The sequence below is a fragment of the Cimex lectularius genome, unplaced genomic scaffold, assembly GCF_000648675.2.
Source record: "Cimex lectularius strain Harlan isolate CLEC.00 unplaced genomic scaffold, Clec_2.1 scaffold14, whole genome shotgun sequence".
Classification (NCBI taxonomy): domain Eukaryota; kingdom Metazoa; phylum Arthropoda; class Insecta; order Hemiptera; family Cimicidae; genus Cimex; species Cimex lectularius.
This window is the reverse complement of record NW_019392637.1, coordinates 1006693-1020512: the sequence shown is the minus strand read 5'-3', so window position 1 is coordinate 1020512 and position 13820 is coordinate 1006693. Positions and strand designations below refer to the sequence as shown.

General features: G+C 39.3%; 1 protein-coding gene across 3 annotated transcripts in view; it reads left to right on the top strand.

The window, feature by feature from the left end:
- Positions 1-614: 614 nt before the first annotated feature.
- The window catches only part of LOC106663047 (cAMP-specific 3',5'-cyclic phosphodiesterase), a 137663-nt gene continuing 124457 nt past the window's right edge, over positions 615-13820 (top strand). Inside the window, exons 1-2 of one of the 3 annotated variants that reach the window (XM_014387560.2) lie at positions 615-818; positions 11419-11853. In XM_014387560.2, coding sequence (XP_014243046.1) covers positions 11765-11853 — 89 coding nt within the window. In that variant the 5' untranslated portion in view covers positions 615-818; positions 11419-11764. Of the gene's footprint in view, positions 819-1599; positions 1723-11418; positions 11854-13820 lie in introns of those variants that run through there. The other 2 variants (XM_014387561.2, XM_024226910.1) reach the window with 2 other exon arrangements.

The following is a 13820-nucleotide window of genomic DNA, read 5'->3' as shown; positions in this document are numbered from 1 at the left end:
GCTATAAGTAAGAATTTCCCCCTAACACCTCGAAACCTTTTATGAACCCTTGTATTCTTCTTGTACCATGACACAATTTCTAATTTCTCTCGTACTCCTTGTAACCATTTAATCACTCTTTTAACTCCCTGTTTCACGTTATAAGAAGAATTTCTTCCTTCCCCCTGTAACTCGGTAATAACTACAGTAGCCTTATTGTACACTGATGATTAGAGATTCGTCGACGTCCTAATGACCCTTATAATCTTTCTGAACGCTAAATATCTTCATAAATAGTCTTCAAGTAGCTCTGAAGACATAGTTCATGCCTGTCATTCTTATAAATCTAGGTACATAATTAGCCGATGACCTTGTGGTCTATGACATTCCCGTACATCCTGCCGGTCTGATAAAACGTCTGTGTTTAAGAGAGCGTGTTTCCTGTGCAAGTAGATTTCCGTTTCATTTGTTCATTTTCATTTCGCGAGTGACAAACCCTCGTGCATCGGGCATCGGCCGATTGTGAAAAGGAGGCGAGATAACGTCCTCCTGGTCTGAAGGTGGGGGGCCGTAAACCGTCCTCGGTGGGGGCGGCCACGGCGCACGTTCCGAGTCCGGAGGCGGCTCAGTCGCGACTCGCTCTTGCCACGGGTCTCCTCGCCGGGGGCGGGATTTTTCTTTTGTTTTAGTTTTAGTTTGACGGTTGAGTGAGAATCGAAGAAGGGACGAAGTGGGGGGTGTGAGTGGTGAAGAATAGAGAATAAAGAAAATAAAAGAGGGGGGAAAAGAATAGGAAGAATCGAACCGGCCGGCGTCGTGTCATGTGCTTCATCTACGACGTGAGTTCTTTGTGTTCTATTCAACCCTTTCTTGTTTACCACCGCTTATCACCCAAAAAAATCGCCCCTAGACAAAAAAAAGTCCATATTCTCACACAAATCTTCAGGAAGATCCACGAAAGCAAAAATCATATTAATTTTACATTTCTATTTCTATTTAAAAAAAAGTCAAAAAGAGGACAGAGATGAAAGACATTTAATTTTTATTTATAAAGGTCTAGACACGTTGCCAAAAAAAATTCAAGACAGATATAAATTTTGCTCATCTCGTTACGAATGTGTTTCTCATTCTCATTCCTGGTATTTTATTTTATTTTATTTTATTTTTTTAATGTAAAAGGACCGACTAGGGTCGCCGAGGCGTTGTACTATTGACCTACGACCCCCCCCCCCCAAGTTCTGTTGACTCTTTACGGCCCTACTAGATAAACTTTCTCACCGAGACCGGTGGTCAATCGGCCGAAAAGCGTGGTTCAATTGACCCCCCATGCCCAACGGTCCGACAACTGTGTCATACGCTTTAAAAGCCTCTGACCTTTGGACGATTAAATCAGGATCGATACAGGTTTCAAACTATGCGTTATATACTCGTAAATGTAAATCGAGTCATATCTCTATCCTAAGGCGATTGGGCCAACTGATGCATTTGACCCACGGTACATAAGATTATCACATGATCAATTGATATTTCATGACGTCATCTTCATATTATTGACCACTTGTTTTCCCCATGAATAAACACCATAAAATCTACTGGCCAGATAATATTATCGAAGTATTGGGACTCTTCCCCTGGACCGCTTTTAGCTCAAGTTGAACATCACAATAACCTATGGAACCTTTTGCAAGGAGTGATAATACCAGACAGTTTTTAAGTTTACCAAGGAGAAGGTTACGATCTATGGTAAGGTTAAAGACAAATAATCACATTAAACTTAATGCGTTTTACCAGATACCAAAGCTTCACGCTGTGTGTATCAGACATACAAGGAGTAGGAATCACAGACTGCATAGGCCTAAACATTGACAGAGGATGGTTTCTGCATGTTGTTTGTCTTGGCATTGTAGTGCTACAAGGGCCAATTAACATTCTAGTTCAGCTATCAATTTCACTTAACATTATAGTTCTCTCTCAGGTGTACCTAACATTTTAGGCCCTAGCATTAAAAGTAGTGCTCTCAGGTCTACGTAACGTTCTAGTTCAGTAATCATGTCCTCGGAATATTCTGATTCAGTTATCAAGTTCACGTTACATCCTAGTTCTGCTTCTAGGTTCACATCTCATTTCTAGTTCAGGTGTCAAGTCCTTTCTTGTTGTGCTACCATGTCCAGCTATCATTCTAGTCCTGAATCAGGTCCGCTATCATTCTTGTTCTGCTCTCAGGTCTAAGTAAATTTCAGTTCTGCTTTGTGTGTACCTTACATTCTTTTTTTGCTATCATACCTCCGTAACATTCTAGTTCTGCTATCAGACCCACGTAACATTCTAGTTCTGTTATCAGACCCACGTAACTTTCTAGTTTTGCTATTAGACCCACGTAACATTTTAGTTCTGCTTTCAGGCCAGTTGTGGTCTCAGGTGTACTTAACATTCCAGTTCTGCTACCAGGTGTACATAACTTTTCTGCTCTGGATATATACCAGTAGACCGAGGACTTATTCTTAATCCAATGTCCGATATCTACGTTTTGGTAGGAAATTCTGTGTTTGCACCGAAAGAAGATGTGTTCTGAATGTTCCTCTTCCTGACAATAATTCCTAGGCTTGTTTACCTTGATTCGAGTCTATATGTATGCTTCCGGAGTCTGCAGCGACCTACCATCGTAGTCCTGCTACCAAGTCTGTCTATCATTCAAGTCTAGACATGTGTTGGATTTGTGTTTTTGGCTATCTGATAAGACAATAAATGGTTCAGGGCCGAAAGATATCCACATCGAGCTTACCTTCGACCTAGTGCCTATCTGCTCTTTATGACCTAGTACCCAATCGAGGATTTTCTTCTTATTCTCAATTTCTGACAAGGACTTGACGCAATCCCGAACAATTCTTGACTACCGATGACGTAATTTTAGTGCTTCCTAGATTCTTTAGTTGGTCACCATTTGATTTCACTGGCACGGTCCAAAGACGACGATGTCCTCCTCGTCATCTTCAATGTCCAACGTGTAATATCTATGTGTCGGTCTTTGAAAAAGTATAAAGACACAAGGAAACTTTTTTCCTAACGATTTATGACGAGCTTGTCTCCTTTTTGACTGTGATCACATGTATTATTTGCCCCTTATTCTCCGTCGCTTTTTTAATTTTTTTAAAAAATATTTTCGACGTTAGCGGGCGGAATGAAAGAAGTCTCCAGGTTCAATTCCAGAAATAGTCAGGAAGGGCCGCTTTCTAAATATAGCCCCCCGGCCCTCTCGAGGAGAACGTCTGTCAGGACCAAGGGGCTTCCATTTTCCCCACTCACGTGCCCTTATCGCGTCGATCCCCCGGGCCCAGGTTTGAGTTAAAATAGCAAGCCGGAGGAAATCGGGGGAAAATGTGTAGGTAGAGGCGAAAAGGGGATCTTGACCCGATACCATTAGAAAATCCACTTTAACCCCTTTTTCTCTTTCTTCATTTCTTTCTGTGTTTATTGATCATTGATCTGTACAATATACGAGTAAAAAAGTACTTTGAACTTTTCAATTTGCCGATGTTCCATTGTGGTCTGTTTCTTGTTATCTGTGTTCTTGACACGGGATCCGTCACTCCTGGCCAATTTTCATTCTTTTTTTTCTTCAGATTTTGCCCTTTTCTCGTTTCATTTTCATTTCCTTTCTGTCAGTCTTCCCCTGTCACACTTCTTCCATCATATAACAGACAAATACAAAAGTACTTACAAAAATCCATAGAAACTAACTGTAAGAGTGATTAATAGAGTTTTCTTTCTCCTTTTCTTGGAAAAATTCTGAAAGCGCAGAGAATGGGGAGTTGCCTTTATTTCATTTCATCAATTGGCCGGCTTTCGCAACGATTAATCCTTCATAATGGAATAAAAAGGGTTGTTTTTTCAGGTTTTTCTCATAAATAAATTCCCCCCCCCCCTTATTTTATTTCCTATGAAGTTGTACGTAACAGGTCCGACGTTTTTGTATGGCGGTGCAATTTCGAAAACCCTCCCATATACCTAAAACGCGTTTGAAACTTTTGACATGCTTCACTCGTTCGTTTTCACCCCGTTAATAAATCAACCTCCTGTTTGTTCCTCTTTGGGGTTCGCAAACTAGCCCCTTGACCAAAACCGTAGACAAAAAAATATAACATTGTTACATTAAAACTCACATTTATCAACTGCAAAAAAATATTATACAATAAATTTGTAATTATCTCCCTGTTGTTGTTTTTTCTCGGTGCTCTTCTTATGAAACCGACCTCCCCTTTGTCGAAAGCAGTCCAAACACGATTAGCCGTGTCATAATTGGCCGTTATCGGTTTTTTTTGTTGTGGGTTTATCGGCCGGTAGATAGATCGATTCGCGGACTCAGGGCTAAGGGGAAAACATCTTGCGACCGTGACGTCATCGCTGAGCATGGTCAGATAAAAGAAATAAAGCTGAATTTTATGAGGATATCGGAAAGAAAAAGGGCGTTTAAAAATAATAATAACAGGAGCCTAAGTATCAGGAGGCAATGAGGTCAAAAGAGCTCGATTTTCAAAAAGTGGACTTATCTATGAGAAAATTACAGATTTTTTTAAATGCTAACAAGGTGGTTATATTTTGTGGATCATGGTGGTTATATCAGGACGTTATAAAAAACTACCGGAGGTTAAAAACCCATTCTTATTATGTTTTGAGAGGACAAAAGGTCAGGTAAAAAAAACTGGAAAAACCAATCGACAAATTTCATTACAGGAGCTGAGACAGAAAATGTTAAAGTATTAGAACGTAATGAGGTTAGAAGAGCTAGATTTCCGAAATATGAATACATAAACACATTTAAAACTGACAGTAGCTCTGAGGGAAAACCCATTCGACAAATTCTATACAGGAGCTCAGACAGAAAATGTTAAAGTATCAGAATGCAGTGAGGTCAGAAGGGCTCTATTTTCGAAAGATGAATATATAAAGACACTCCAAAACTGACAGTAGCTTTGAGGGAAAAACGTTTGAATAATTTCATACAGGAACTGAGGACAGAAAATGCTAAAGTATCTGGACACAATGAGGTCAGAAGAGCTCGACTTTCGAAAGATGAATATATAACGACCCTCAGCACTGCGGGTAGCTTTTAGGGAAACCAATCGACAATGTTCATACAGAAGCTGAGACGGAAAATGTAAAATATCAGGTGCAATGAGGTCAGAAGGGCTCGAATTTCGAAAGATGAATATATAAAGATTCTCAACACTGAGAGTAGCTTTTAGGGAAAACCAATCGACAATGTTCATACAGAAGCTGAGACGGAAAATGTAAAATGGAAAATGAGGTCAGAAGAGCTCGATTTTCAACAGATCAAGGCGCTATAAAACTAAGAGCTTGAATAAAAACCTTGAGGGTTTGGGAGGGCAGGAGCTTTGATTTGAGCACCCATAGTGATTTTTTCAAAATTTCTATTTCGGAGATCAAAAGAGCCCGATTTTCAAAATCTAAATATTTCAGTATGCCTACGAAAGACCAATAGTAGAGGAAAAAATTATCTTGTTTTTCTTCCCTAAACGATTTATTAATTGAAATAGTCTTAGACTTGATTGATCCGTGATTGGGCGTAATGATGTATTCATTAGTTGTGGAGATGGAGTTTTAATTGAATGTGCCGGCGGTTCGACCCATCTATTGATTATAATGGGACCAATCCAGTGATTAATTGTATATTTATCAATCAGCGCTCGGTGCCCAGAGGTTCACAGGTCGAGCCTGGTGATTAAACGATACTGTAAGGATTTCGTTCTCAACCCATTCGAACTGTGTTACGTGACGTCATGAAAGTAAATTCATTCATTCGTCAGAAAGTTCATTTTAATTTTTTTGATTTATTGTATTGGGTTGTTTCACATGAAATGTCCATTTCAAAGGTAAAGATTTTTTTAGTAAAATTACTATATAAAAACAAAATCATTTTATTCAAAGTATTTACCCTCATTTTCTACACGTTTTACCCATCGCTTGACCAACTTTTTATCCCGGAACTGAAGAATTCTGAGCATTGAAATGAAAGAAAATCTGAAAACGCTTTTTGAACTTGAACATTTTAAAAAAATATTCCTGTGACGAAGTTGTCTAAATTTCTAAACAGGTGAAAATCTGTTGGAGACAAGTCTGGAGTATAAGGTGGAGGCTGAAGAACTTAGTAGCAAAGCTCTTTCAATTTGTTCACGGTGTGTTTTGAAACGAAAAAGTTGTTGAGTAATTGTTTCATGCATTTCGTCAATTCCTTGCGGTACGATGTAGAAGTAATGGTCTCATCTCTAGGAAAAAGGAGTGGTGAATAATTCCAGCCATGGACCACCATACGGTCACCATCAATATTTTTGGGTGTAAATTTGGTTTTCATAGATGTTTAACCACTGCCGTGACTGATGCTGATTGTCATATATAATCCATTTTTCATAGCAATTGATTATTCTTTCAAGAAAAGGCTCTGTTTTTCGTCTGGCGAGCAACGAAACGCATGTCTCAAGGAGCTTTAACTGCTGTCGCTCAGTGAGCTCATGAGGGACCACCCATAGACCAAGCTTTTTGACTTTTCCTATGTTCCTTAATTGTCTTGCCACGGTGCAATTGCATTTAGTCGTCCTGCGAGTCCTCTGACTGTTTGAAAGTGGTTTTCTTACACCTGAAGATTAAGGACATCTTGTCAATTAAAGCTGGAGGTCTTCCGCTGGGCTCGTTTTCCAATTCTCATCGGAAAACTTAGCAAACCAACGGCCAATGGTACGTTCATTTACACTCTCTTCCCCAAACGCCTTACTGATGTTTCTTGTAGCATCAGCTGCCGAATGCGTTTAAACCCGTAAAGGAATATTACAAGAAAATTCTATACTTCCATATTTGGAGGTATACTAAAAAGTGTGTAATGGATTAGGGGAGCTCATCGTTATAAACAAAACCTTAGGATTAATATGTAAACAATTGGAAGTAAACAACAGAAAACCACTACCTTCTCTCAGAATTTCTGAAACTATAAAATCGTACATTTCCTGTGAAACAACCAAATAATACATTTTAAAAATAAAGAAGGTTTACTTTGATGCTTTATTGTTTTATGATTCTAATAATCAAAGTTTTTTGCTAGTGATACTACAGATGTCTAGCTAATTGTACGGAGTAAGGACGTCACTAAAGCAAATAATTAGTTCATGTGTATTTTTAAGGCGAGAAAGAGTTTTATTTTGAAACTTTTTCACATTTTATTGGTGCGATTTGATCATGACCCTATCTACTTTTTTAGTGTAATTGTTGGCCAAATCTTCAACGATTACGTCATCAAAGTAAACCAGTTTGTCCATTTACTTACTATGATTCGAATAAATTTTAAAAATAATAAAGGTTTTCTTTGATTATAAAACAAACAAGTTTTATGGTTTTAAATAATCAAACGTTTTTTGATAGTGCAACTACAGACAGAGGTATAGCTAATTATACGAAGTGATGACGTCACTAAAGTAAATAAATTAGTTCATTTTTAACCTGGAAACGGTTTGGTTTTGATATTCTTGTATTTTATAGTGAGAATGTAGTTATGGATATATAGTTACATAGAGAATATGTAGTGTTGATCATAACTTGATGCACTTTTTTAGTGTGATTGTCGGCCAAATAATTCTCACTGATGACGTCATTAAAGTAAACCAGTTTCTCTTTGTATAAAATGGTATTTTTTTCTATTGTTTTATTTCAGTTTTTACAAGTGCCAACCTAAAGCATTAATGTAGCTCATAGTCAGTCTAGTCATACTGATGACGTCATTAAAATAAATCGGTCAGCGGTCTCTCAAAGAGGGGGCCAATTTGTCGGAGAATCCGGATGGTAAAAGCGGTCACGCGAGAAAGTTCGAACGTGGGTCGAAATCCATCCCATTATTTTTTCGGTCGAAAAAAAAAAAACCCGGCGACATCAGGAAGCGTTTATCTGTTGAACGGAGCCGGCGGGTTGATAAAACCAATTCACACGCACGCGGGCAATTTATTAAAATCTCGATTTCAATCTTTTACAAGTGGAATAATTGGGAAAAAATAGGGAAAAAGATAAAAACCCCTAGGAGGACGCGATGTTATTGATCAAGTAGGCTTTCAAGAGGGGAATTGGTGCGTGCGGTGGCACAATTTCGAAGCCTCCTCAAAGGAGATCGTCGCGATTCAACTTCGGTGGCCCCCACGTGGATGAAATATTCATTTCCTAACTTCCAAACCCCAAAGGGGAAAACATCGAACCGAGCGAGGCAGAGCGGGCCCTAAACGTGTCTGAAATCCTGAACTGAACCTTAGCAAAGCCCCATCACAAAAAGGTCCTCTAGAAATTCCCCCTCACCCAAATGTCAATTATGCATCTTGAAACAAAAGGTTGAAATTAATTAACGTAAATAGCCTTTTATTCTATTAAGTTCTATTACAATCTATTAGGGTTTATGAAAGAGATTTCCCCTTAATAATGCTACTACCATGAATTAGGCTCATTTCTCAATTTGCAAACAAAACTCGTCCTTCGTTTGTAATTAAATAATCCATCCAGTTCGTCAGGTCCTTTTTACGGATAAGGAGGTTCGACCTCCTATGTAAAATTCCATCCTGGGACACGGGAAAGGAGCTCTGATTCTCATAAGAAATGCCCTCGTTCGAGGAGCTTGACGTGTTGATCAAAAAGGAGCTAATCCTGATACTATTGTCCTTGAGGTCATATTCGGGCAGGAGGTTCGACATACTGGTAGACAAAGATCCTGATATTTTTCAAAATGGGACAGGGACTTTGACACGGCGAAACGTCCAATTTTAAACAGACCCTTTAACATCCTGTTAAGAAGCTAGTCTTACAGTAGCTTGACCATTAGAACATTTGCGAACTGGAGCTTTTACATCCGTATTTTCGACAGGTTCAACATATTGGTACGTAAGCCGCTAAGCCTGATATTTTCTGAAAAGAAGCTCCTTCATGGAACATATTCGAACAGGAGCTTTAGCATCCTGATATTCTACGAGCTTCACACTAATCCTGATACTTTCTTAAAAGTATTCTTTTTAGATAATTTAGTTAAAGAAGGTTGGAAATCTTGATATTCGAGGTGCTTCCACACAAAGCAAAATTCTTACAGGAGCTTCAAGACAGCGTAATAGAAATGTAGCCAATCCTGATAGGTTTGAAAAAGGAGTTTGACTTGAGAACAATTTCTGTTATTAGCTTTTACATCCTGGTCGTTAAGGATATGTATAATTTTAATACTTTTGGAGAAAGAAACTTGACAAGGAGACCGTTTTGGCAGAAGCTTGTTAATTCTGATAATTCCAGTAAAGAGCTCTTTTTATTCATACAAAAGCTTCAAATTGTTGATTTAAAAAAAAGTCGACAATCCAGATGCTTTTTAAAAAGGAGACTCGTTTTTTTGATCAGGAGCTCGGACATCTTGATTTTCAAGGAGGTTACACCCAAAGTAAAAATCTATCAGGAACTTCGACAAATTGATATAGAATCGCTAATCCTGATCATTTTGGAGGAGTTTGACATGACGAACAGTTTATGCAGAAACTTATGATATCCTGGTAGTTTTTTTAGTTAATCCTAATAACTTTAAAAAAGAAACGGCCTGGAGAAGGGTTTGAGCAGGGGCTTTTACATGATGGCGAATCCTGATAGTTTTTTCGAAAGTGTTCGATTCTTTTGCCATTTTCGGGCAGGAACTTCGACATTTTCGATTAAAAAAAACATAGTTAATCCTGATATTTTCAGATAATGAGCTTGGCCTTTAGATTATTTTGGAGAGTTTTTAGTTTAAGTTTTAAATACTGACAAAAATTTGCTGAAGCTTTTGAAGAAGGGGCTTAACTTCGAGGTGTTACTCGGTAGACAAAAACTTTCGATATCTTGATGTCTAATTGTACAAGAAAAAGTCAAATAGGAGGTTCGACAATTTGACAACACCAGCTAATATAGTAGACGGTTATGTAAATTAAAGGCTATAAAAAGGTTTATTATAAAATANCGTTTTATTTTTAAAATAATAATATGAATATAATATAAAACGTTCATAATTAAAGGTTGTATATAAATCAGGATTAGCTAATATAATACTTTCCCAAAAGTAACTCTACCTTAGGAACGTATTCGAACAGTGGTTTCGACAGCCCGATAGTCAAGGAGCTGGGACGTTGCTAATCCTGCTGGTCTGGACCTAAAAATCCTGTTATCAACAGGGCAAAGCATGGCTGTTTTGGTTTTCTTCTCTCATCCATCTCCAGTGCTTTGCAAACGAGAGGTACCAATGTGCCACGCTTGCGATTTGCCAGAAAGCTCTAGTAACGCACCATCTTAAAATGTCAGGCTTAAAATGGTCTGAAAAGGAGAAATTTTTAAGAATCTTGATAGTTAACATATTCTAAACCTTATTTGAAAATAATGAGATTATTCAATGTTATCCCTTTCTGACATGAGCTTTTATGTGAAACGTTCTACTGTGTACTCCTAATCCTGATAGAGATTTGGTGAAGAGTTTGATTTTGTGTCAATTTTCGGGCAGGAGCTTTGACATCTCGACTTTAAAATACGTAGCTAATTCTGATATTTTCTGATAATGAGCTTGGCCTTTCTAGAGTCGAAATTGCTGGAACTTTTGGAGAAGGAGTTTAACATCGAGGCGATACTCTGGCAGGAAAAAACTTTTGATATCTTGATGTTTAAATGCTCCAATAGGAGGTTCGGCCATTTGACAAAAACAGCAAATATTGATTCTTTCCCAAAAGGAACTCTACCTTAGGATCATATTCGAACAGGAGTTTCGTCCCGATAGCCAAGGAGCACCCATAGCAAAAAATCTAATAGGAGCTTGGACGTTGTTAATCCTGTTACTTTCTTAAAAGGAGTCGGAGAGAAGATTTTTAAGAATGCTACTAGTTAACATGTTCTAATCCTTATTTAAAAATAATGATATTATGCAATGTTGTTTTTTTCTGACAGGAGTTTTTATGTGAACCGTTCTACTATCTACTCCTAATCCTGATAGATTTGGTAAAGAGTTTGATTTTGTGTCAATTTTCGGGTAGGGGCTTGATTTGACGATCAATTCCTGTGATTTCACTTCTGATATTTTTTTGAAAAAAACAAAAAACAAAAAAAAAACAGGTTGACCTTGAAGTAGTGTTATAATAGAAACCTTGTTCTCCGTAAAAGAAAGGAGCTTGTGTCACGACCGGTTTGGGAAGTAAATTCACTATTATTATCATCGCAGACAGTGGTTTTAATAACATTTTTAAAAACATTTTCTTTTATTTTCTTTGTTTATACGTTAATAATTCGTAGCTGTGTGAGAATATGGTTGTAGTTTAAAGGTTGTTTGGGTGCGGTGGTGGGAAAGGGGTCCGAACCGGAATGCAAATTGTTTCGGCTTTCGGCTCTAAAAGTCTTCTTTGTCCCCAGGTCGTGATGGGTTGATCAGCCGGAAGATCCCGTCTCTGAAACAACCGGAGTGACTAGTGTGAGTGTGTGTGCGTGTGTCCGTCTGAAGGAAGGGTGGGCGGGCCTCGAATAACCGGGCTGTGGAGACTTGGGGGGAAGGTGCTGCAGGTGGTCCGGTGGGGGCGGCTCGAAGGCTGAGCCGACGGGGGCTGGCCAGCCGCCTCCGCCCAGCGACAAGTCCGAGAGGCGGCGGGTCCCGGGTCAGGTTCCGCTCGTCGGCCTAAGGCCCGGCCTCGGTTTGGACGACATACAGGAAGAGGAGGAGGGCGGGGAGGAGGGAAGGACGACGTCAAAGGAGAAGAAGAAGATGCAGGCCGAACAGGGGAGTCTGGGACAGCTACACAAATACCACAACAGATACCTCAAATCGAGGAGGCATACGCTCGCTAATGTCCGGTAAGTCCTATGCACCAACAACTCCCTTCTTCTCCTTAAAATGAGCACATCTGTCACGAGGATTAACGGAACGGGATTAGCTTGTTGACACCTCGGCGCCTAATTTATTTAACCAAGGCCTTAGCCGAATGTGGATCGAGCAAACAGACAGATGTTTTTTACACTGGGCCAATTAGACTAATTACCGCGGAGATTTTAAACTTCCCCCTCCTCGGTCTTGCACACTTGAAGAACTCGGTCAAATCAGGCCGAGGGACGAACTACTCACTTCAATTATTGCTTCCATTCTATCAATATAGATCATTATAAAAGAGCAAACGATGTCTCTTTTTCTCAGACCTGGTACTATTTCCTAGGAATTCACATTTTGAGGAACAGATCTCCAAAAGCCCGATATATGATTATTTTCTATCCTAGTATATTTTCCAACAAGGGCTTTTAACCCATCGTGATCATCCTAAAAGAGCATAAATCTTGTATACCCTGGTCGTGATTTTTTCATCCTGATACGTTTTCCTACAAGAGAACTAGAACCAATTTTGACAATTCTTAAGGAATTCAAGCTTACACATTCTGATACTTTTCCTACAGGAGATCATGTTCGACAATCCACCTCCCTTGTCGTGAGTTTTTCATCCTGTCAGTTTCCCTAACAGGAGCTCATAATCAAGAACTCACTGCTCTGATTGTGATTTTTCGTCCTGATACTTTTCCTACAATAGCATGAATATCAATCTTGACAATTTTAAAGGAGCTCAAGCTTGCACATCCTGATACTTGTTGCATAATACCCACAGGAGCTCATGTTCGACAAACCACTTCTCTGGTTTGTTTTTTATATCGTGACATTTATCCTACAGGAGCTCATGTTCGACAACCCACCTCCCTGGTCTTGGTTTTTTCCCATCCTTATTCGTTTTACAACAGGAGCTCATAATCAACACCCCACTTCTCATATCGTGATTTTTTCATCCTGATTCTTTTTCCTACAAAAGCAAGAGTAACAATCTTGACAATTTTAAAGGAGATCAACCTTGCACATCTTGATAGTGTTCCTACAGGAGCTCATGTTCGACAACCCACTTTTCTCGTTTTTTTTTGTTTCTTGACACTTATCCTACAGGGCCTCATATTCAACACTCTACCTTCCTCGTCATGGTTGAACCATTATTGACAATTCTAAAGAAGCTCAAGCTTGCACATCCTGATACTTTACCCACAGGAGCTCATGTTCGACAACCCATCTCCCTGGTCTTGGTTTTTTTCCCGTCGTTATACGTTTTACAACAGGAGCTCATAATCCACAACCCACTTCTCGTATCGTGATATTTTCATCCTGATTCTTTGTCATACAAAAGCCCGAGTATCAATTTTGAAAATTCAAAGGAGCTCAAGCTTACATATCCTGATACTTTTCCCACAGGAGCTCATGTTCAACAACCCACTTCTCTGGTTTGTTTTTTATCGTGCCACTTATCCTACAGGACCTCATGTTCGCCACTCCACCTTCCTGGTCATGATTTTTCTATCCTGATACTTTGCCTACAGGAGCTCATATTCGACAACCCACTTCTCTGGTTTGTTTTTTTACATCGTGATACATTTCCTACAATAAGCAGCTAGCAGATTCCCGATTACCACCCTGCAGGCTCTTTCGTCATCTAACTCGAACGTGTGATAATCTGCGTTACGTTGGCTCAGGTACTTAATTATGCCTCTCCAACTTTCAACTGTTTTGGCGTTGATGATGAGATCGGTGATCCGCGCTTTTGCGGTGAATTTGTCTTTCCGCAATGCGATAATGCACTGCACATCATTGCAAAGTTTTTAATGTTCTTCACATATATGGTAGGTGGTTTGTGCGCGTGGACTTTTGGGGATGAAGACGTCTCCAAGTCCCGTGGGACACTTAATGGAGAGTTGTTCGTAAGCACTCCTGGTAGAGCGGTAACTACGACTGACATTCC